Source organism: Phalacrocorax aristotelis, chromosome W (assembly GCF_949628215.1).
Source record: "Phalacrocorax aristotelis chromosome W, bGulAri2.1, whole genome shotgun sequence".
NCBI lineage: Eukaryota > Metazoa > Chordata > Aves > Suliformes > Phalacrocoracidae > Phalacrocorax > Phalacrocorax aristotelis.
This window is the reverse complement of record NC_134310.1, coordinates 21,040,364-21,064,861: the sequence shown is the minus strand read 5'-3', so window position 1 is coordinate 21,064,861 and position 24,498 is coordinate 21,040,364. Positions and strand designations below refer to the sequence as shown.

Below are 24,498 nucleotides of genomic sequence, written 5' to 3'. Positions count from 1 at the left end.
GCAATATTGCAACGAGAGCGACACTGGGAAAGGGCGGCAAAAGAGGGATATGAACTGGGGTTGGATAGTAACGACTGGGGGGATCTTGTTGTGTGTAGCAATCATGGTTACTTGTGGGCTGCCATTGTTATGCTGTGTTATAAGACAAATCAGAGAGCGCCTGCAAGAGTTACATTAACATAGCCCTGACCGCAATATGTATGAGCTTACACAACTAGCTTTGTAGAACTTGTAGCAGCATGGAGAGGGGGAGATGTAGGGAAATAGACAGGGATCGGCGACCGGAAGATCACGCGCTGTGACGGAAAGATAGACTCCTCCCCATAGGAGTGGCAGGAACAGGAAGCACAAGAGCTATATAAGCGTGTGACGCAGTTAAATAAACGGGCATTTTGCATCCATCATATTGACGTCTGTGCATCACTGTCCCCAGGGCGGGTAGAGCCCTGTGTCCCAGAGATGTGCAGCCCAAGATAAGTTCTCCCACAGAAGCGTACAGCAACAGCGGATGTTTGTACAGAGCGCACCATCTTCGCATGCAAACTCATTGGGCAGCAATGTCCGGGAAAGATGGCGAGACACCAACGGTGGTGCATGTGATTGATAGACTCCGGGATTATGAAACAAATATCTCTTCCTCGCTCGTCTCTGCTGTGGAGAAACTATCCGAAGAGGTACAGCAATTCAAAGAAGATATGTCCTGCTCCCCACCTCGACAGAGTAGTGTCTCAGCTGTTAGGAATTAGCGTCCTTTGGATCAAAGAAGGGGATACACACCACGGGCCACCCTATGGTTCTACCTGCGTGACCACGGAAAGGACATGACGAGGTGGGATGGCAAGCCTACCTCGATCCTACAGGCACGAGTACATGAACTGCAAGGAAGGACAGTCACTCAGGGAGGCTCTTCCAGGAAAGCTGCTGCTCCAATTTCCAGTGAGCAAGTCCCCAGACAGAGGAGTAGAAGCGCTGATTTTATTTCTAAGTGTAACAGAGAGACTCTTGATTCACATTTACAGGAAGTGAGTTGTGACTGCCATGATCAAGACTAGAGGAGCCCTGCCTCCAGCCAGGTGGAGGAAAGGGATAACCGGGCTTACTGGACTGTGTGGATCCGATGGCCTGGCACATCCAACCCACAGGAGTATGAAGCTTCAGTGGACACTGGTGCACAGTGCACCCTAATGACATCAAACTATGTAGGGGCAGAACCCATTAGTATTGCTGGAGTGACAGGGGGATCCCAAGAGCTAACTGTATTGGAGGCCGAAGTGAGCCTCACTGGCAATGAGTGGCAGAAGCACCCCGTTGTGACTGGCCCAGAGGCTCCGTGCATCCTTGGCATAGACTACCTCAGGAGAGGGTATTTCAAGGACCCAAAAGTGTACAGGTGGGCTTTTGGTGTAGCTGCCTTGGACACGGAGGAAATTAAACAGCTCTCTACCTTGCCTGGCCTCTCGAAGGACCCTTCTGTTGTGGGGATGCTGAAGGTCGAAGAACAACAGGTGCCAATCGCCACCACAACAGTGCACCAGCGGCAATATCGCACCAACAGAGACTCTCTGATCCCCATCCATAAACTCATTCACCAACTGAGGAGCCAAGGAGTCATCAGTAACACCCACTCACCCTTTAACAGTCCCATATGGCCAGTCCGGAAGTCTAATGGAGAGTGGAGGCTAACAGTAGACTATCGTGGCCTGAATGAAGTCACTCCACCGTTGAGTGCTGCTGTGCCAGACATGCTAGAACTTCAATACGAGCTGGAGTCAAAGGCGGCCAAGTGGTATGCCACAATTGATATTGCTAATGCATTCTTCTCAATCCCTTTGGCAGCAGAGTGCAGGCCACAGTTTGCTTTCACATGGAGGGACGTCCAGTACACCTGGAATCAACTGCCCCAGGGGTGGAAACACAGTCCTACCATTTGCCATGGACTGATTCAGACTGTGCTGGATGTGCTGGTTTTGGCTGAGAAGGGGTTAATTCTCCTCACTGTGGGGGTCGGCTACCTTTCCAGCTTCCCCCACTCTGCTGCGTGGCGGGGGGGGCTGGGAGGGGCAGGGCCATGGCGGGGGCGGCTGACCCCGACTGGCCAATGGCAGGTTCATTCCATACCATGTGACACCATGACCAGTATGTTGAGGGGGGGGAGTGGCAGCGCGGAGGCGGCGCGGCGTCGGGTCGGCGGGCGGCGAGCGGCTGCGGCGCGTGTGGTTTGTTTCGGCGGTTCGTTCCCCCTCTCCCCTCCCTTCCCCCTCCCCCGGGGCTTTGCGCCTCTCATTGTTCTCCTTTAAATTGCATTTCTACTGTTGTTTCTTTTAATTTTAATTATTAAACTGTTCTTATCCCAACCCACGAGCATTACCCTTCTGATTCTCTCCCCCATTTACCGGAGGGGGAGTGAGTGAGCGACTGTGTGGGGCTGAGCTGCCGCTAAACCACAACACTGGAACAGGGAGAAGCTCCAGAACACCTTCAATACATTGATGACATCATCGTGTGGGGCAACACAGCGGAAGAAGTTTTTGAGAAAGGAGAGAAAATAGTCCAAATCCTTCTGAAAGCTGGTTTTGCCATAAAACAAAGTAAGGTGAAGGGACCCGCACGAGAAATCCAGTTCTTAGGAATCAAATGGCAAGATGGACGTCGTCAGATTCCAATGGATGTGATCAACAAAATAGCAGCCATGTCTCCACCAACTAGCAAAAAGGAAACACAAGCTTTATTGGGCATTGTGGGTTTTTGGAGAATGCATATTCCAAATTGCAGTATGATTGTTGGCCCTCTCTATCAAGTGACCCGGAAAAAGAATGATTTCAAATGTGACCCTGAGCAACGACAAGCCTTTGAACAGATTAAATGAGAAATAGTTCATGCAGTAGCTCTTGGGCTAGTCCGGGAAAGACAAGATGTAAAAAATGTCCTCTATACTGCAGCCGGGGGGGAATGGCCCTACCTGGAGCCTCTGGCAGAAAACACATGGGGAGACCCGAGGTCGACCCCTAGGGTTTTGGAGTCGGGGATACAGAGGGTCTGAAGCCTGCTACACTCCAACTGAAAAAGAGATATTGGCAGCATATGAAGGGGTTCGAGCTGCTTCAGAAGTGGTTGGTACTGAGGCACAGTTGCTCCTGGCACCCCGACTGCCAGTGCTGGGCTGGATGTTCAAAGGAAACATCCCCTCTGCACACCATGCAGCTGATGCTACGTGGAATAAATGGGTTGCACTGATCACCCAGCGGGCTCGAGTAGGAAACCCCAGTCGCCCAGGAATCTTGGAAGTGATCGTGGACTGGCCATAAGGCAAAGATTTTGGCTTATCACCAGAGGAGGAGGTGACACGTGCTGAAGAATCCCCATTGTATAACAAACTGCCAGAAGATGAAAAGCAGGATGCCCTGTTCACTGATGGGTCCTGTCGCCTTGTGGGAAAGCACCGGAGATGGAAGGCTGCTGTATGGAGTCCTACACGACAAGTAGCAGAAACTGCTGAAGGAGAAGGTGAATCGAGCCAGTTTGCAGAGGTAAAGGCCATCCAGCTGGCCTTAGACATTGCTGAATGGGAAAAGTGGCCAGTGCTCTATCTCTATACTGACTCCTGGATGGTGGCAAATGCCCTGTGGGGCTGGCTGCAGCAGTGGAAGCAAAGCAACTGGCAGCGTAGAGGTAAACCCATCTGGGCTGCCACATTGTGGCAAGATATTGCTGCCCGGGTAGAGAAACTGGTTGTAAAGGTACGTCATGTGGATGCTCACGTCCCCAAGAGTCGGGCCACTGAAGAACATTGGAACAACCAGCAGGTAGATCAGGCTGCCAAGATTGAAGTGGCTGAGGTGGATCTGGACTGGCAACATAAGGGTGAACTATTTCTAGCTCGGTGGGCCCATGACACCTCAGGCCATCAAGGGAGAGATGCAACATACAGGTGGGCTCGTGATCGAGGGGTGGACTTGACCATGGATGTTATTGCACAGGTTATCCACGAATGCGACACATGTGCTGCAATCAAGCAAGCGAAGCAGGTAAAGCCTCTGTGGTATGGGGGACGATGGCTGAAATATAAATATGGGGAGGCCTGGCAAACTGACTATATCACACTCCCACAAACCCGCCAAGGCAAGCGCCATGTGCTTACAATGGTAGAAACAATGACTGGCTGGCTGGAAACATATTCTGGCCCCCATGCCACTGCCCGGAACACTATCCTGGGTCTCAAAAAACAAGTCCTGTGGCGACATGGCACCCCAGAGAGAATTGAGTCTGAGAATGGAACTCATTTCCGAAATAACCTCATAGACACCTGGGCCAAAGAGCATGGCATTGAGTGGGTGTATCACATCCCCTATCACGCACCAGCCTCTGGGAAAATTGAACGGTACAATGGACTGTTAAAAACTACACTGAGAGCAATGGTGGGTGGAACATTCAAGCACTGGGATACACATTTAGCAAAGGCCACATGGTTAGTCAACACGAGGGGATCTGCCAATTGGTCTGGCCCTGCCCAGTCAGAAATCCTCCGTACTGTGGAAGGGGATAGAGACCCTGTAGTGCACGCAAAAAGTATGCTGGGCAAAACAGTCTGGGTTCTTCCTGCCTCAGGCAAAGGCAAATCCATTTGTGGGATTGCTTTTGCTTGAGGACCTGGGTGTACTTGGTGGGTGATGCGGGAGGATGGAGAAATCCGATGTGTGCCTCAAGGGGATTTGATTTTGGGTGAAAACAGTCAATGAACTGAATGGCACAATGTGAACTGCTATATAATACTGTGTGTCACCTCTGTGTTGTATCAATGATATCAGAGTATGAGCCTCCCAACCCATGGAAGATAAACTATGAAGCAAGCCGTGCAGCAGTGATGGAACAATGACTGACTCAGTATGCAGCAACCCAACGCCACACACCATCTCTCCCACCCTGAAAGACTGATACGACAGATGGAGCCCAGAGTCATGGACTGGGTGAACTCAATGGACATTTTGATGGACATTTTACAGGGAAGGTCCATGAACTAAGGGAATGATGTCTGTGTATTATGTTAAAGGATGGGAAGGGGAGGGGTGGTGGTTGGTAAGGTTGTATTGGATGGTATGGGACCTGGGCATGGTGTAAATGGTATGGAATAAGGGGCGGAGATTGTGCTGGTTTTGGCTGAGAAGGGGTTAATTCTCCTCACTGTGTAGGTTGGCTACCTTTACAGATTCCCGCACTCTGCCACGTGGCGGGGGGGCTGGGAGGGGCAGGGCCGTGGTGGGGACAGCTAACCCCGACTGGCCAATGGCAGGTTCATTCCATACCATGTGACACCATGACCGATATATTGAGGGGGAGCAGCTTGCAGCTCGGGAGTGGCGCGGCGTCGGGTCGGTGGGCGGCGGGCAGCTGCATAGTGTGCGGTTTGTTTCAGCGGTTCATTCCCCCTCTCCCCTCCCTTCCCCCCTCCCCCGGGGCTTTGTGCCTCTCGTTGTTCTCCTTTACATTGCATTTCTGTTGTTGTTTCTTTTAATTTTAATTATTAAACTGTTCTTATCCTAACCCACGTGTGTTACTCTTCTGATTCTCTCCCCCATCTACCGGTGGGGGAGTGAGCGAGCGACTGTGTGGGGCTGATCTGCCGCTAAACCACGACAGGTGGATATTGTCATGGTTTTAGCTGGGATAGAGTTAATTTTCTTCACTCTAGCTGGCATAGTGCTTTGCTTTGGCCTTAGTATGAAAACAGTCTTGAGATAAGACACATGTTTTGGCTTTTGCTGGGTAGTGCTTGAACTAGTCAAGTGCTTTTTCAGCTTCCCATGCTCTGCCGGGTTGTCCTGGTTTCAGCTGGTGTAGAGTTAAATTTCTTTGTAGTAGCTAGTACGGGGCTATGTTTTGGATTTTTGGTGGAAACAGTTGTGATGATGTGGAGATGTTTTAGTTGTTGCTAAGTAGTGCTTACACTGGTCAAGGACTTTTTCAGCTCCCCATGCTCTGCCAGGTGCACAAGAAACTGGGAGGGGACACAGCCAGGACAGCTGACCCAAACTGACCAATGGTATATTCCATACCATATGACATCATGCTCAGTATATAAAGCTGGGGGAAGAAGAAGGAAGGGGGGGACGTTTGGGGGGACATTTGGGGGGATATTTGGAGTAATGGCATTTGTCTTCCCAAGTAACTGTTATGTGTGATGGAGCCCTGCTTTCCTGGAGACGGCTGAACACCTGCCTGCCCATGGGAAGTAGTGAATGAATTCCTTGTTTTGCTTTGCTTCCACGCGCAGCTTTTGCTTTACCTACTGAACTGTTTTTATCTCAAACCTTGAGTTGCCTCACTTTTACTCTTCTGATTCTCTCCCCCATCCCACCATGGGGGAGTGATTGAGCAGCTGCATGGTGCTTGGTTCCTGACTGGGGCTAAACTACGACACGGGTGCACAAGAAGCCATGAGGGGAGGGGGCACAGCTAAGAGAGTGGATTCAAACTGACCAAAGGGATATTCCATATCATGTAACGTCATGCCCAGTATGTTACCTGGGAGGAACTGACTGGGGGAGGAGGAGAGAAGCAATCGCTGCGCAGGGATGGGCATCGTCTGTTGGCGGGTGGTGAGCAGTTGTATCATTTGTGTTTCTGGTTTTTTTTCCTTTTCCATTTCATTTTATCATTATTGTCATTATTATCATTATTATTATTATTATTTTATTGTAATTATTAAACTGTGCTTATCTCAACCCACAAGTTCTTTTGCTCTTCTGATTCTTTCCCCCATCCCACAGGGGTGGGGGGGGATGTGAGTGAGCGGCTGCGTGGTGTGTAGTTGATGACTGAGGCTGAACCACAACAAAACAGGACAACCTGAGCAGTCATAAAGGTGCCATGGTGGCCTCATGCAATGGCAACCAGGATACCAACCACCTCAAGGGTTTGCGTGGCCATAGTGGGTTCTCGTGCACCCCTCCGTGGAAACCTGTGCGCTCAAGCACCTTTTTCCGAGATGCCTGTACACCAATGCATGCAGCATGGGGAATAAACAAGAGGAACTAGAGATCTGTGTGCGGCCACAGGGCCGTGACCTCATTGCAATCACAGAGACATGGTGGGATAGCTTGCATGACTGGAATGTGTTCATGGATGGCTACAGGTTTTTCAGGAAAGACAGGCCAGCAAGGCGAGGTGGGGGAGTTGCTCTTTATGTGAGGGAGCAACTGGAATGCATTGAGCTCTGCCTTGGAGTGGAAGGAGAACAAGTTGAGAGCTTGTGGGTAAAAATTAAGGGACAGCCAAATATGGGTGACACTGTTGTGGGCGTTTGCTACAGGCCACCTGATCAAGAGGAGGAAGTTGATGAAGCCTTCTACAGACAGCTGGAAGTAGCCTCACAATTGCAGGCCCTGGTCCTCATGGGGGACTTGAACCACCCTGATATTTGCTGGAAAAGCAACACGGCGAGCCATGCACGATCCAGAAGGTTCCTGCAGAACATCGAGGATAACTTTTTGATGCAAGTGGTGGAGGAGCCAACGAGGCGAGATGTGCTGCTTGACCTTATCCTAACAAACAAGGAAGGGCTGGTTGAGGATGTGAGAGTTGGGGGTACCCTTGGCTGCAGTGACCATGAGATGGTTGAGTTTAGGATACTGTGTTGTACAAGCAGGGCAACAAGTTGGATTACAGCCTTGGACTTCAAGAGGGCCAACTTTGGACTCTTCAAAGACCTGCTAGGAGGAATCCCATGGGCTAGGGCTCTAGAAGGCAGGGGTTCCAACAGAGCTGGACAGTATTCAAGGACCACTTCCTCCAAGCTCAAGATCGGTGCATCCCCAGGAGGAAGAAGTCAAGCAGAGGGGCCAGGAGACCTGCATGGATGACCAAAGAGCTTCTAGAGAAACTCAAATGGAAGAAGGAAGTCCACAGCATGTGGAAAAAGGGACTGGCCACTTGGGAGGAATATAGGAATGTTGTCAGGTTACGCAGAGATGCAACGAGGAAGGCCAAGACCCACTTGGAATCAAATCTGGCAAGGCATGTCAAAGATAACAAGAAGGGCTTCTTTAAATACATCAGCAGTAAAAGGAAGACTGGGGATACAGTGGGCCCACTGCTGAACAAGGAAGGGGCTCTGGTGATGCAGGATGCAGAGAAGGCGGAGTTACTGAATGCCTTCTTTGCCTCGGTCTTTACTGCTAAGGCTGGCCCTCAGGCATCTCAGCCCCCAGAAGAGAGAAAAAAAATCTGGAGAAAGGAAGACTTACCATCGGTTGAGAAGGATTGGGTCAGAGATCACCTATGCAAACTGGATCCTCGCAAATCCATGGTCCCCGATGCGATGCACCCACGAGTGCTGAGGGAGCTGGCGGATGTTCTTGCCAAGCCACTCTCCATCATCTTTGAAAGGTCGTGGAGGACAGGAGAGGTGCCCGAGGACTGGAGGACAGCAAATGTCACTCCAGTCTTCAAAAAGGGCAAGAAGGAGGACCTGGGAAACTACAGGCCAGTCAGCCTCACCTCTGTTCCCAGAAAGGTGATGGAGCAGTTAATCCTGGAGGTCATCTCCAGGCATGTAGAGGAAAAGAAGGTTATCAGAAACAGTCAGCATGGATTCACCAAGGGAAGATCATGCTTGCCCAACCTGATAGACTTCTGTGATGGCATGACTGGCTGGGTCGACGAAGGGAGAGCAGTGGAGGTTGTCTATCTTGACCTCAGTAAGGCGTTCGACACCGTCTCCCTTAGCATCCTCATAGACAAGCTAAGGAAGTGTGGGTTGGATGCGTGGACAGTGAGATGGATGGAGAACTGGCTCAACAACAGAACTCAGAGGGTCATGATCAATGGGGCAGAGTCTGGATGGAGGCCTGTCACTAGTGGTGTTCCCCAGGGGTCTGTGCTGGGTCCAGTCCTGTTCAACATATTCATCAATGACCTGGGTGATGGGATAGAGTGTAACCTCAGCAAGTTCACTGATGATACCAAGCTGGGAGGAGCGCCTGATACACCAGAAGGCTATGCTGCCATCCAGTGAGACCTGGACAGGCTGGAGAGCTGGGCTGAGGGGAACCTGATGAAATTCAACAAGAGCAAGTACAAGGTCCTGCACCTGGAGAGGAACAACCCCATGCACCGGTACAGGCTGGGGGCTGACCTACTGGAAAGCAGCTCTGTTGAGAAGGACCTGGGTGTGCTGGTGGACAGCAAGTTGACCATGAGCCAGCAACGTGCCCTTGCGGCCAAGAAGGCCAACAATATTCTGGGCTGCATTAAAAGTAGTGCAGCCAGCAGGTCGAGAGAGGTTATCTTCCCCCTCTACTCTGCCATAGTGAGACCACATTTGGAGCACTGTGTCCAGTTTTGGGCCCCCCAGTTTAAGAAGGATGTGGAACTGCTTGAGCAAGTCGAGCGGAGAGCTACCAAGAGGATCAGGGGACTGGAGCTTCTCCCTTATGAGGAAAGGCTGAGAGACTTGTGTTTGTTCAGCCTGAGGAAGAGAAGACTGTGGGGGGGATCTTATCAATACCTATAAATATCTAAAGGGTGGGTGTCAGGGTGATGGGATGAGGCTCTTTTCATTAGTGCCCAATGACAGGACAAGGGGCAATGGGCACAAGTTGGAACACAGGGAGTTCCACCTGAATATGAGTCAAAACTTCTTTACTGTGAGGGTGACAGAGCAGTGGAACAGGCTGCCCAGGGAGTTTGTGGAGTCTCCTTCCCTAGAGACATTCAAAACCTGCCTGGATGTGTTCCTGTGCCCCTTGCTCTAGGTGTGCCTCCTCAAGCAGGGGGGTTGGACAAGATGATCTCCAGATCATCACACGGAATGTGATTCCGTGATTTTTCTGCAATTTTCTTCAGAGACCAGCCATTTCTTAATATTTTGGATGATGAATCCTGTTGTAGCTATAGCTATATTAGGGATAGGACAAAGACACATTTTATGTACACTGAGAGCTATATCTGAACTTTCCAAAAGGTTGAGATGTTAGTATATACAGGTTTTTAAAAAGTTTTTATTTTTCCAAGATCTAGGCCAGCTGCAAAGATGAGATTCACATCCGAAAACATATATTAAAATGCATACACTTCTTGGTAGAAAGAAATTTTTAAACCTGTCAGGCTGAGAACGACACTCTTCTCATGTTCTGCCTAACAATTCAGTTACCAATCGACCCTATTGTTTTTTGGGTAATTTAAATGTGATTGTTGGCAAAGCAGAAAGTGTTGGGGGAGTTGTACAGGGAGGCACACTGAGAAAAAGAAGAAAGCATTTTTTATTATATACTATAACCCTGACATGTTGTTACACAGAAACCAAATAATTAGCATTTTAAAAAGAAGAAAAAAAACCCCAACAATAAAAGAAACAGCAGCTGTTTCTATTTGATGTCAGAGAACAGGTGTGATACAAGTCTCCATACCAGTGCAATCATATTGATCTCCTGATGATACATGCATGAAACACATGTGCAAATGTTATTGACCCATCTGGCATATTATTTCCTGGAATACAGCCTGAAAATGCCTCGATATAATTGAAAACATTGTCAGGATGAACACCGTATTGGCCAATTATTAAAAAACACAAACAAACGGGGCGGGGTGGAGAAAAGATGAGTCTGCTCCCGCAGCACGCCCCGGTATTGCAGGTGGACGGTGCCTCATCGCTCGGGAGCAGCCGGGGCGGCCGTTTGTGCTCCCTGAGCTGCCGCCGGGACCCCTCCGGGCCACCCGCGCTTGGGTGAGAAGCAGCTCGGCCCCGGCTCTGCCTCCAGGGGCATGCAAGCCGCTTCAGGAGGTGTGAAGCGGAGGTGCGATGCCGCACCCGGCCGTGGACGGGACCCCCGCGGGGCGAGTCGGAAGGGGACCCGGGAGAGGGGCGCCCGGGAGGGGGCGACGAGGGCATCCAGATCTCCGACCCCCACGCCTCGGCGGGGTCCGCGCCGTTTCCTACGCGCCCCGCGGCGGGCCGGGCCGAGCCGAGCCGAGCTCACAGTCCCCGCAGCCAGCAGGGGCTCCCCCGCGCCTCCCCGGGGCGGGGCGAGGGGGGACCGGCCCCTCGGGGCACCTTGCGCTCGGGATCCGTCCCCTCCGGGAGGAGAGGCAGCTTTTGAAACCGGCGTTTTGCGTTTTGCTATTAATTGTTAATGTCATCTGCCGTTAGAGGGCACTAAGCAACCCTGCATTAACGTTGCTCCGGCGAGCGGGGAGGGAGAGGCGGGGAGGGAGAGGCAGGGAGGGAGAGAGTGGCACCAATTTGGGAAAAGAATAAAAAGTATGCGGAGTCCCGGAGCTTCTGAAGTGCTCAAAATGCCCGGGCGCTGCTCAGGACGATGATCATAATAAAAACAAACGCAGCGAGGTCAATCATTTACTAGTCCGCTTCTTAATGCGTGTGACCGCAGGTGGTACCGAGGGACATTGTGATTCATGCCCACTTTCAAAGCAGGACCAGGCAGGGCTCGGTCTGAGGCACCCAAACAACTGTCTTCTAATATTAGCACGGCTGTATTTCTGGATCTATTATAGTCTGTCCAGACAGATCCCATTGTAATGGGATCTTTTATTAAAAGATTAGCACTATCTCCTGCAGTTGGTGGAAAAAAATCTGTTAACACTGAGTTATTTGCAGTTGTGGGGAGGGGGCGGGCGGTGGGGGGAGCCGGGGGGCGGGAGCGGGGAGGAGGGGTGTGGGGAGGGCCGGGCTGAGGGCTCGGGAGGCTGCGGCGCACCGGCCCCTGACCCGTCACTGTCCGGGCATTCCTGTCTGCATACTTCGCAGTCTGTTGTGCTTTGGTGGCTCAGAAAAGCGAAAGAATCGAAATTAAAAGGGCAGCTTTTGAATAAACAATACCATTTTCCGTTAAGTAATCGTTTTGTATAAAAGGAAATATCGCTTACTCAGTTTCATTCAGCGGTGCCAAAAATGTTATAAATGAGAGACTGCCAACTTTTCTAAGGGGACAATAATGCCAGACTTAATAAACTAGTGCCCTAGAAGTTCATTATCGATGTTGCAATCTTTTCTGATTCTGAAAGGAGACCGCCTATGTCGCCCCCATTCTCGTCTCGTCCTCCCGGGCTCCCAGTGAAAAGGCTGTCACTTGGGCACAGCCCTAGGTATTTAACTGTTATTTGGTTCTTGTTTGTTTGTTTGTGGTTGGTCGGTTGGGGAGCTTTTTTTGGGCCGAGTTCCGCCGAGCGAGCTGTGTGCGCGCCAGCCACCTCCCGCCCGTCGGTGGTGCGGGAAGTGGGTTTTATTATTAGCAGCGACTTCGCGCGGCCGCGAAGCCGACCACGGGCAGGCAGGCGCCGCTCCGTGCCCCGGCAGCCTCCGCGCACCCGCCCACGCCGTCGGAGGGAACAGGGGCGCCCCTCGCGCGGCGGCGACCCCTGCGGATCGCCTGACCCCGCGGCGCGGGCGCGGCCGGGGCTTGCGCTGCCTCCCGCTGCTGCGCTAACAGTTCCGGCGTCTCCGCCGCGCAGGGCTGGCGTGGGGCTGCGCGGGTGCGCTCCGGTGCGTGCGTGCACCTAAAGCAGATAATTGGAGAGGGTTTCCAGAAGGTGGAAAATGTCACCTGATTCACATTGAACTTTTTAAATCTCCCCACCCCCGAGCAGACACACACACATTAAGAGACCGCCCACCGCAGGCAGCTAGGACCCCCGTATAGATTTAAAGAGAGACTGCATTCAGAGCCTGACGTTCATTCAATGGAGCGATCATAAGCAGGCTGGCTAGTGTTCGCTCCCTCTCTCTACTCCCCCTCACGCTGTTTCTGTGGCTCTCTCACTCCCTGCTATACTGAGGATGTTAAATCAGAGAATCCACCCGGGCATGCTCTTACTCCTGATGTTTCTGTGCCACTTCATGGAAGATCACACAGTGCCGGGTAAGACCAGATTGTTTATTCGCAGATATATTTCTTTATTATTACTATTGTTTTCTGTCTTTTGGGCACGGTTTAGTTTGCTGCGGTGTTAAAAGCCTCTCTCCAAGGTCCAACAGGACAGAAGTTAACTGTGAGCATGGGATTGCTTTGTACCGAGGTGCAGAGGTGTCATTTTTGATCGGATCTTCGCACTGCTCTGCATAGGCACAGAGGACAGATGAGGGTGTTTCTTGGTATTTATTGTTATTATGCAGCATGAATGAAGAACAGCATCGCGAGGGAACTTTCCCAGTCTCGGCTCCCGAATGAGTGCTCAAAATTTGTTGGCAATTTAGCTCAGATATTTATCTCGCCTGCCTGACGGAAGGAGAGGTGATGATGGGGAGCCCCACAATTACAGCTGACATTTTTAGAAACCAATAACTGGTCATTTTCGGGACATTCCTTTAATACTGGAATTTCCTCCCCCCTCTTTTTTTTTTTTTTTTTTTTTTTGCGAATAAATATTACTGTGTTGTAAACTCTCCCGCACTGAAGAGTATGCTTAAATAAGGGTGGGGTTTTTTTTATGCAAAAAAACCAAACTCGAACCTGATATTGACAACTCTTAAGATCCCTCTTTCGACACAAGGGAATATTGATTTTTACCTTTGGGGCTTTTTTCCCTTATCTTGACAGTGTTCCAACCACAACCTGGATGTCTTATCACTGATTGTTTTATCACTGGTTTTTTCTCTTATTTTTTTCTTTTCTTCCCCCCACCGAGTTAGAGCATAAGTTAAGCTAATGTAGGCAACTGTAAGACGCTAAACTTTTTTTTAAGGGCGTTGTTTGTCCAATGATTTTTGGCGAGGGGTGGGGCAATCTTCCCCCGCGCCCAGCGACATCTCGGCTGGCCGATCCTGACCCCTCGCTGCTGTACATTCCCATCGGAGTAAGGAGGCAGGATCGAGCCCTGGCTGGATTAGCACCAGAATCAATTAGTGTTGAGTTGCTGGAGAAGTCACATTGGTTATTCACGAGACATTCCAACCAAAACTCTCCAGCTAAAAAGGGTGGGGGGTTGCTTGGACAAATGTTCTTGGCTTGACTCCACAAATAACAGGGATAATATTAACAAAAAATAAAATAAAAGGCAAAAAAAACCCCAAACATCCCCACTCTATCCGGTTTAAGGACAGGGTACTTTCTTCTGAAATGCTTGCGGGAGAGACGACACCTATAGCTTTTCCAGCTTGATCGATTTTTAAAACTCTGTAGGGACCTCCTACTCTATGTGCCCTTGTATTTTGTGCACTTTGCTAATTTTTATTTTTAGCTCTGCTAACTTATATTAATGAGGGAAAGGCATTTGTTAATAGAAGCAGCAAAATGTGGAGATTTCGAAAGACTTCGCTAACAGCAAATGTTCCCAATTCGTACAGACTGCAAAATGGGCTGGGACTGAAACTGTGCAGCACTAAAACAATGCTGCTGTGCAGCCGCTAAGAGGAGAGGGCAGGGGGAGGAGGACGGAATTTGCAAGCGCGATTTTCTTTTTATTCTCTTTTAAATGCACATCCTTTTTCAAGCCTCTGTCACGTGTCGGCAGTGTTCCTTCTGCTCTACATATGGAATAAATACTTCCGAAAAGTGCCTCGTCCTGTTTTGATCGGGTCTTTTCTTTCTTTCTGAGTTTGGGGTGTGGGGTGTTTTGGGGTTTTGGTTTTTTTTTTTTTGGTTGGTGTTTGGTTTTTTTATAAACCGCACTCCCAAACTGGCCAGAGTAGCTGTGGGTTATGAAATGGGAGAAATAAAAGTAAACAGTCTAGTAAAAATCATTGTAAGGCGCACGTGTTGTGTCTGGGTCGCTGGTGACTGCCACTGATCCGGCTGGGTGTCTCTCCCGCCCCCCCCCGCCCCCCTCGCAGCTGGGAACTGCTGGCTCCGGCAGACGCGGAACGGCCGCTGCCAGGTCCTCTACAAAACCGACCTCAGCAAGGAGGAGTGCTGCAAGATCGGCCGCCTGACAACTTCGTGGACGGAAGAGGACGTCAACGACAACACGCTTTTTAAGTGGATGATTTTTAATGGGGGAGCCCCAAACTGCATCCCGTGCAAAGGTGAGGGGGGTACTGGCGAGTTGTTTCTTGCTAAGGAGCGGTTCAGGCAGGGACTGGGCTGGGGGAGGAGGAGCGGGGAAGGAGCTGGAGGGGGAAACAGCGCGGTCCTGCTTTCTTCCTCGATGGGAGTTTGAAGCACGTCTCGTACCACCCCCGGGATCAGTGAGGGGACCCCCATTTCTTCTCGGCCACCGTGCACATCGGAGGGAGGAGGGGAACGACCTTCCCTCCCCCCTGCCCTCACTGGCGGGGGGAATTTCCCTCAAGTGGTGTTTCCTGGAGGAGGGGAAAGGTGTTTTCTCTTCATGCTCAGGGGTCACGGTGTGGTGGTTTTTTTCGGTTTTGTTTGTTGTTTTTTTTTTAAGCAGTTTTGACACCAGGTCTGTTCTGCACGCTCAGTACTAAAGTGGTGCCTCTTTCCTTCCATCAGAAACTTGCGAGAACGTGGACTGTGGACCCGGGAAGAAATGTAAAATGAACAAGAAGAACAAACCTCGGTGTGTTTGTGCTCCGGATTGCTCTAATATCACTTGGAAGGGCCCTGTGTGTGGCTTAGATGGGAAAACCTACAGGAACGAGTGTGCCCTTCTCAAAGCCAGATGTAAAGAACAGCCCGAACTTGAAGTCCAGTATCAGGGCAAATGCAAAAGTAGGTTTGCAAATCTAACCCGATCTCCCTCAAATGCCAAAGGGTGTGTATCTAAGTGTAGAGAGGAGGAGCTGTTGGATGTACTTCCCCACAGGAACCAGAGTGATGTTCCAAATGCTGGGAGACTAACTAAACCACGCTCAACAAGCAAGGACATAGCTGGATTGAGAGTACCCCACAGTCTAGCAGCACTTGTGTCCCACCAGCTACCCTGAGATGGGAAGGTTTCCTTCAGCAGCCCTTAAATGCAGAGAGCTGCTGAAGGCTTTTATCTGATCATTTATTTCATTGTGTCACCCATTCACTCCTCGCTGGGGCTCTGGGATCTTCTATTAATCACTGTGTGTTTCCATCTTTATTTCAGAGACTTGTAGGGATGTTTTATGCCCAGGCAGCTCCACATGTGTGGTTGATCAAACTAATAATGCCTACTGTGTGACATGTAATCAAATTTGCCCAGAGCATACCTCCCCTGAACAGTATCTATGCGGGAATGATGGCATAACTTACGCCAGTGCCTGCCACCTGAGGAAAGCTACCTGCCTACTGGGCAAATCCATTGGATTAGCCTATGAAGGAAAATGCATCAGTAGGTATCTCGGTCGGGGGGGGTAAGGGTGGGGGAAGCTTCCTGGCTCAGCTGTTTCAGAATTTTGTGTGTGGAATTGGATGTAGTTGGGGGGGAGGAGAGACTTCCAGCAACCTAGGTTTGTGCTCCCCTCCAGGAAAAGGAGAGCCAATGTGAGCTTTGCCCCAGAAAAGATTGCAAAAGGGGTGAGCGAGTAGAGGGCCTGATCCTGCTTCTCTTGCTATCACTGTGGGTGCTGACATTAGTATCCATGGGTACCTGCCATTAAATAGATGATGACATGGTTACAGCATAACAAGGTCTCAATGTTCAGTGGATCCGGATTCCTGGAAACAACTGTCTTCAAGTGGTCTTGGCAAAGCTTGCATTAACTTAATTGGAGACATCTGATCACTTTTTCCTCTTTAAAAATATTGCAGAGTTTGGAGACAGTTGGCGGGTGAAGATAGGAAAATAATCTCTGTATATTCTGACATGAGTGATAATGAAGCATGTATGAGGAAGAACATTCAGGGCAGCCTCTGCTCCCCAGAACTGCTGGGGGGATTTGGGGAGTCCCAGGCTGCTTTTAGTTGGCATAAATTGAGGTGAATTCCCTTTACAATCTTGCAGACAACTACTCTATGTGGGTTAGTTTAAAAATAATTTATTTAGAAATGCTGAATGTGTTGGCACTTACTGCTAATTTGGGGAGCTGAATTTCCACTGACAACAAATGGAGCAGGAAGGTCATGTACAATAGGTGAATGTAATTCTGTATTCCCAGGGCCAAGCTCTGCTGGCACAGCTGTCTTTCCTCCCCTGCACATAGACAGGCAATGGTGTCCAAGGGACTACTTGCTTTAGTAAAATCAGCAAGTATCCCATCTACTCCATCTGAGCTTTGTCTATTCACAGTTCACGGGGGAAAGGGAGTTTGTTTTTTTTGTTGTTGTTTTTCTTTTTCCTTTGTCTTTTCACTTACCTCTAGTATCTTGTGTATATTTTTAGAAGCCAAATCCTGTGAAGACATTCAGTGCAGTGCTGGGAAGAAATGCTTGTGGGATTTTAAGGTTGGCAGAGGTTGGTGCGCCCTCTGCAATGAGCCATGTCCTGAAAGCAAGTCAGATGAGGCAGTCTGTGCCAGCAATAACACAACTTACCCAAGCGAGTGTGCCATGAAAGAGGCAGCCTGCTCCATGGGTGTGCTTCTAGAAGTAAAGCACTCTGGATCTTGCAACTGTAAGTGAGATGTTTAACTCTGAAGGCAATCCCTAGGTAATGAAGACTTATGCCTTTAAACATAAGAAAGCTTGATTTAGAGCTTCAAGATACGGTACAGGTACCATATAAGTATGTCTCTATCACGCGTACACTTTAGTTACTGATAAAATGCAATAGATCTCCAACAACCAGTTGGCTTTCAAGTTGGAGTTTTGGAGCTATTTTGAGGACAAGTCATTTTGTCCGAAAGGGGTTGCCCTAGGAGCGTAATTCTAGTGATTTTTTTCCTGATTTGTCTGCTCTCATGTACTTCGCTGATTGCTTTATTAACATCCGGATAAACTCTGTGTCCAAAAAAAAAGCTTAATGGTAGCACATGGGCACCTGGTTTAGCACAGTTGCATCTACTAACTCTGAATGAAGGACACAAAGCAGTTAAACCTAGAACACGAGCACTTTTTATTTGATTTCAGGAATCTGCCAATAAAACCTGATCCATTGATTCTTCAGAACTTTCTGCAGTTATGACTTCATAGATTGTGTATAAAAAACCTTATTGCATAACAGCAGATGCCAAAGAGCATCTCACTACAAGTCACATAAAATGCAACGCTGTATTATGGCTGTTTGAAAACATGCGCTGAGCTGCTTCTGTGCTGTTGTCCTTATTTAAACAACAGCTCCCCTGTGTTCCCCCATCTAGCCATTAATGAAGACCCAGAGGAAGAAGAGGAAGATGAAGACCAGGACTACAGCTTTCCTATATCTTCCATTTTAGAGTGGTAAAACCTCCATCACTATTGGAACAGCCATTGGGCACAAAATCAATGTCCATACTGTAAATAAGTGTATGCTTATTTATTTTGGGGAGAAAAAAAGTATACATATAGTTGAGTCTGGTAGACATTTATTTATACTATGTCATGTTTTATAATTTATACATAAAATGTCTGGTTGACTGTACACCTTGTTTTTTGAAGAAATTTATTCATTAGGGGAAGAGCAGTGTTATTTATTGAGGTCTCTTGCTTGTAAAGCTAAGCTTTTCTTTTTTCTTGTAAACTATAGAAGTCCATTCCTTAGAGCTTACCCTCATGATTTCATCTCTTTGTTTCACTGATGTTAACTCTTTTCCACTTTAACAAACTTGCTTGTCGTTTTCTGTTATGTTTATTTATTGGATTTTTTGCTTGCTGGTTCTGTACATCAAAGATTCCTGGGGTTTTGTTTACAAGGAATCTTGACTGACCAAAAGGCATTGTAACTGACTTAAATATACTTCCAGGGTGCAGTGAGGTGATATTTAAGGAATCTTCTTCCACTTTACTTTTATCTACTTCTGATCACATCATGTACTGAAGTGATTTCAATGTGCTGAGCATATATACTGTACTATATGCATTCTGGACTCAAAGAAATCAGATTATGAAGGTTGTTAATAACTACAGGGCTAACTGTAATAAGAATAAAGGGTTTGTTTTATTTTTTTGGCATGCATAAATGTTTTGTCAGGTGTTTCCCTTAAGATAGTCTTGCAGTACCACTTTCAAAGTTTTGTTTTCCCAATCAGTGTGTCACTAAAAGTTATATCAAAGCTTTATCAGTTCAAGTTTCTTGCTTTTCATAATACTTTTTTCTGATGTCATTTTATATTTTCAAACATGGTGAGTTAAATATAAATTCATTTAAATATATAGTTTTGTACTTTTTCTACCATGTAAATGTGCAATGTATATAAAAGTTATAATGTGTATTTGTAAATAAACAATGAGTGAAAAAATAAAAAATGGAATTTTCCCTAGGGGCAGTCCTCAGTTTTTGGTTCTAAAGGGTTCTGGCCCTCTGGTGTAGAGAAGACATACTGGTGGTTAGGGGAAAGGAGGCTTGTGTATGACGTAGCAGCAAAATGCACTGGTTAAGGCCAAAGCTTTCAGCTGACATTGATTCAAGAAACCCTTTTTTCAGAGAGGAGCAATGTTTCCAGTTCTTTGGTATTAATTAATTTTAAATCCAAGTACACTGATAGAGGAGAAGATATTTGGCATTTTTGTTTCCCTCTCCATCCTCTAAATAAAAAGTCTGTCGTTTCTTGGACATACTTAATTTTCATATTTCTAGGAGGTTTTGAACATGCATTTGAATTTTTGCTAAGATTCAGATCCATGTTACTGAGGGTTGAAGTTGTATCACCATTTTAGATGACCGATAGAAAAAGCAAAACATGGCCTAGTTGTCTAAATGCATGATGTGTAACAATTAGCACAAAAGACCAAAAAAAACCACCCCAAACCATCAAAAACACATTATCACTTGGAAATTATTTGCCCCCAAAATGAAGGTTAATTCAGAAATTCTTTTTGGTGAATCAATATTCAGGCTGGACACACTTTTAAGAGTAGATACTAATGCAGTAAACTGAAGAAAGGTAACAGCCATAAGCACAGCAAGGACCAAAATGCTACCTGGGTTATGCTGTTCTCCCAAATAAGGCCCCACTTATAAAAATTTCTCTATCATACTGCATAAAACCATAAAGCATTTTATTCAGAAGTGTTTAAGTACTTTGCTGAACTGAAGTTTGAGAGCAAAAGTTGACTTACCCATTTTGTTTAACTACAGATCATATTTAAAGGGTGTTCCTGCTGTAGAGTAAACTCTAATTTGTTATGGATTGTTTAACATTATCCAAAGCAAATATAATGTATTCATCTATGAATACATAAAAACTACAGGTGTGCATTTATAATATTGTATTATAATAAAAGAGAACGGGGGCTGGGAAAACAGAGGGATGGAAAAAGAAACTATCAGAAAAGCTCTTGAGGAGCTAATAAACTTATGACAATGACATAAAGACAAAATGTTTAATAGATGTGGAGAGTATCAAAGGAGCTTCTTCTCAAATTCAGACAGGTGCCAGCTACTTCATTTCCAACAAAACAATGGCATTAAAAGACTGTTTTTAATTGTAAATATATTTACATTTCTTACAGAGAGACTGTAGCAGAGCAGGATTTCTGGGTTCTAATCTTATGCTGGTTGTACTAGTTTTGGCTGAGAAAGGGTTAATTCTCTTCACTGTAGTGCCTGTAGTAGTCAGGGTCCTTTCCAGCTTCCCATGCTCTGCCATGTAGGCAAGAGACCAGGAGGGGCGGGACCACAGCCAAGAGAGCTGACCCCAACTGGCCAATGGGACGTTCATTCCATACCATGTGATGCCATGACCATTATATTAACGGGGGCAGTTGGCATGTGGGGGTTGTTGTGGCTTGGGGACTGGTGGTGTTGGATCATCGGGTGGCGAGCGGCTGTGTCACGTGGGGTTTGTTTTGGTGGTTCATTCACCCTTTCCCTCTTTCCCCAGCCCCAGGTTTCGCGCCTCTCATTGTTTTCCTTTCCATTGCATTTTTGTTGTTGTTTTATTTTAATTATTAAACTGTTCTTATCTCAACCCATGAGCTTTACCCTTCTGATTCTCCCCCCGTCCCACCGGTGGGGGAGTGAGAGAGCGGCTGTATGGGGCTGAGTTGCCAGCTAAACCACAATGTGGTTCACAAAATGACTTTGAGAAAGTCAGACAGCCAAATTCAAAAAAGCAACAAAAATGCCAAGAAGCTATATTTGCGCATGTACATTTATGTGAAACAGACATAAAAATCTACACCACGTTTTTGCTGATAAAATTATGTAGAAGTTCTGCTACTGAATTTCCCATTGCTATTGCTATTTCTGTACAGCTGAATATCTTGAAATGTACCTTGCACTTGCCCATGATATACAGGTGAGGCATCTCCTGAAAGGCTTCATGAGGTAGGCATCTTCTGAGCATGCCTAACATACACCAACCTTGGCATGAAGCAAAACAGTCCCAGAGACTTTCTCACAGAAACATGTCCAGAGGTTGTGGCAGCATAACTGCCAACATTTTACATAATAGCATACCTGTAGATAAGGCACTTGTTCATGGAGTGGGAGATGCAGGTTCACTGCCATTCTTTTCCTGAGGAGATCATTCCCATATCTCCCAAGAGTGCATCCATCATTAGCTCCAGGTGAAGCTCAAGCTGGAGAACTGTCTATCATGCCTGCTGAAGCCATACTTCTGTATAGGAGAGGAAGCAAGATTCATTGACAAAGGACAAGAAGGCCAACAACATCCTGGCTTGTATCAGGAATAGTGTGGCCAGCAGGAGTAGGGAAGCGATCATACCCCTGTACTCGGCACTGGTGAGGCCACACCTTGAATACTGTGTTCAGTTTTGGGCCCCTCAGTACAAGAAGGACATTGAGATGCTGGAGCATGTCCAGAGAAGGGCAACGAAGCTGGTGAAGGGTCTGGAGAACAAGTCTTATGAGGAGAGGCTGAGGGAACGGGGGTTGTTTAGCCTGGAGAAGAGGAGGCTGAGGGGAGACCTTATTGCTCTCTACAACTACCTGAAAGGAGGTTGCAGTGAGGTGGGTGTTGGTCTTTTCTCCCAAGCTACTAGTGATCGGATGAGAGGAAACGGCTTCAAGCTACATCAGGGGAGGTTTAGATTGGATATTAGGAAAAATTTCTTTACGGAAAAAGTGGTTGGGCATTGGAACAGGCTGCTGAGAGAGGTGGTGGAGTCACCATCCCTGGAGTTATTTAAAAGACGTGTAGATGTGGCAATTCAGGGCATGGTTTAGGAGACATGGTAGTGTAGGGTTGACGGTTGGACTTGATGATCCTAGAGGTCTTTTCCAACCTTAATGATTCTATTGTTGTCGTGGTTTAGCCGGCAGCTCAGCCCCACACAGTCGCTCGCTCACTCCCCCACCGGTAGATGGGGGAGAGAATCAGAAGGGTAACGCTCGTGGGTTGGGATAAGAACAGTTTAATAATTAAAATTAAAAGAAACAACAACAGAAATGCAATGGAAAGGAGAACAACGAGAGGCGCAAAACCCCAGTGTGGGGGGGGGGGGGGAAGGGAGGGGGGAGGGGAATGAACCACCAAAACAAACCGCACGCGCCGCAGCTGCTCACCACCCGCCGACCCGACGCCGCGCCGCTCCCGAGCCGCAAACTGCACCCCCTTAATATACTGGTCATGGTGTCACATGGTATGGAATGAACATGCCATTGGCCAGTCGGGGTTAGCCACCCCCACCATGGCCCTGCCCCTCCCAGCCCCCCGCCACGCGGCAGAGCTCGGGAAGCTGGAAAGGTAGCCGACCCCCCACGGTGAGGAGAATTAACCCCTTCTCAGCCAATACCAGCACAGTCACCCATCAGGACCAGGTTCTGTTGGCCAGAAGCTTGCTTTAGTGCCCCAAGTATCACTTCATCGGCTTTGTCACCGTGGTTAGGAGGTCAGTAGCAGATGCCCACTGTGAGGTCCTGCTTGGAGATGACCCGTTTGACTTTAACCCAGAGGCTTTCGATAGAGCAGTCTCAATCACCATAGTTGACTTCGATACATTCAAGGTATTTCTTGATGTAGAGTGCAACTCCTCCACCTCTTCTACCCTGCCTGTCCTTACGAAAGAGCCTGTAACCGTTCATTGCGATCCCCCAGTCGTTTGAGGTGTCCCACCATGTTTCAGTTACTCCTATGATGTCATACCCTTCTGAGTGGGCACAGAGCTCCATTTCCTCCTATTTGTTTCCTAGACTGCATGCATTCGTGTACATACACTTGAGGTGTTTGCTCTTCTGTTTCACATCTTGGGAGACAGCTAAGGAACCTTTATCACCACACTGCTTGGTCTGACTTACTCCCCCGTTGGACGTGCTGGTGTGAGTGTTTTTGCCACGGAGCTCACCCCCCAAGTCCTTTAGTTTAAAGCCCATCTCACCAAGTTAGCCAGCCTACTGCTGAAGATTCCCTTACCCCTTTTAGACAGATGGATTCCATCCCTCCCTAGCATGTTGTCGTCATTGAAGAACACCCCATTGTCATAAAAGCCAAACCCCTCCCGGTGGCACCAGCCACGTAGCCAGGAGTTGATATACATTATGCGCCTGTTTCTGGCTGCTCCCTTCCCTGGAACTGGCAAAATGGAATAGATCACTTGGGCGCCGATGTTTTTCACTTGCTCCCCTAGGGCTCGAAAGTCTTCCTTGATTTTACCCAGGTTGTGGCTCTCAGTGTCGTTCATGCCTACATGAAATAGTAATAGTGGATAGTAGTCTGTTTTCCTGATGAGTTGTGGCACCCTCTCAGCAACGTCTCGGACCTTGGCTCCTGGGAGGCATCATACCTCTCGTGACTCCCTGTCAGGTCGGCAGATGTGTGCCTCAGTACCCTTCAACAGAGAGTCACCTACCACGAGCACTCGTCGTTTCTTTTTATGATGTCCACTGTGTGTTGCTGGTACAGGTTCCCCTTGTGGGGGACTTTGCAGACCTTGCTCATGGGTATCCTCAGTCATTAAGGCTTCATATCTGTTTCTGATTGTGATGGTGGAGGGTGCAGGCTGTTGTGGAATCCTGCTCCTGTGAGTCACCAGGGTCCACGGTGCCTCATTCTCGGCAGTGTCTGCCACAGGAACATGATTCTGAAGCCACCTGTCTATCTCTGCCTCAGCTCCTCTAATATTGCGCAGCCTCTTAACAGTTTCCTGCAGTTCAGCCACCTGACGTAACAGTTCATCAACCTGTGCACACCTTGTGCAGGTACTTAGCTTTTCCTCAGGAGAGGGGTTTGGGCAGTTGCCGCAACCCACTGCCTGTACTGGTGTGTCCTTTCTTACCAGACCTGTCTGGGTGGTTGAGTCTAACATCTCAGGGGCTTTTGCTGAACAAACAGTGGTTTTAGCTCTGAGGCGAGTGCCCACCATTTCGCCCAAGGCCGAAGCACTTGCCTGAGCTGTAGACCTACAAGCGGGCTGCAGCGTCCCTCCTGCTCACCCTGCCCGCATGAACTGCTGTGCAAACTGCCGTGCCATGCCCTTCTGACGCGTCACGCCCTGTTTGCCTGTCCTGTTCGCCGCGCTCCCTAGGGGCCGTTTAAATCTCCCGCCGTTGCTTCAGGCAACGCCTCACGCCGCGTCAGCTGCACGTCAGCCGAGCTGCCGGCTCACTCCCGGGCTTCTCAGGTACGAGAAACCGCTT

The 24,498-nt window shown here is 48.4% G+C and overlaps 1 protein-coding gene and 1 long non-coding RNA gene across 2 annotated transcripts in view; both read left to right on the top strand.

The window, feature by feature from the left end:
• The window catches only part of LOC142049655 (uncharacterized), a 923,484-nt gene that overhangs the window by 173,418 nt on the left and 725,568 nt on the right, over window positions 1-24,498 (top strand). The gene's annotated exons all lie outside the window — the stretch shown is intronic.
• Window positions 12,670-19,218, top strand: LOC142049336 (follistatin-like). The gene is made up of 6 exons (XM_075076968.1): window positions 12,670-12,875; window positions 14,786-14,977; window positions 15,408-15,626; window positions 15,991-16,215; window positions 17,206-17,436; window positions 18,122-19,218. Exons 1-6 carry the CDS (start codon window positions 12,794-12,796, stop codon window positions 18,202-18,204), a joined length of 1,032 nt encoding a protein of 343 aa, XP_074933069.1. The 5' UTR covers window positions 12,670-12,793; the 3' UTR covers window positions 18,205-19,218.

Bases quoted from the DNA above. Each gene is read 5' to 3' on its own strand.
- LOC142049336 (XM_075076968.1), top strand. From the start codon at position 12,794: ATGTTAAATCAGAGAATCCACCCGGGCATGCTCTTACTCCTGATGTTT. The intron at 12,876-14,785 runs GTAAGACCAGAT...CCCCCCTCGCAG, and splicing joins GGAAGATCACACAGTGCCGG to CTGGGAACTGCTGGCTCCGG. The intron at 17,437-18,121 runs GTAAGTGAGATG...TCCCCCATCTAG, and splicing joins GCACTCTGGATCTTGCAACT to CCATTAATGAAGACCCAGAG.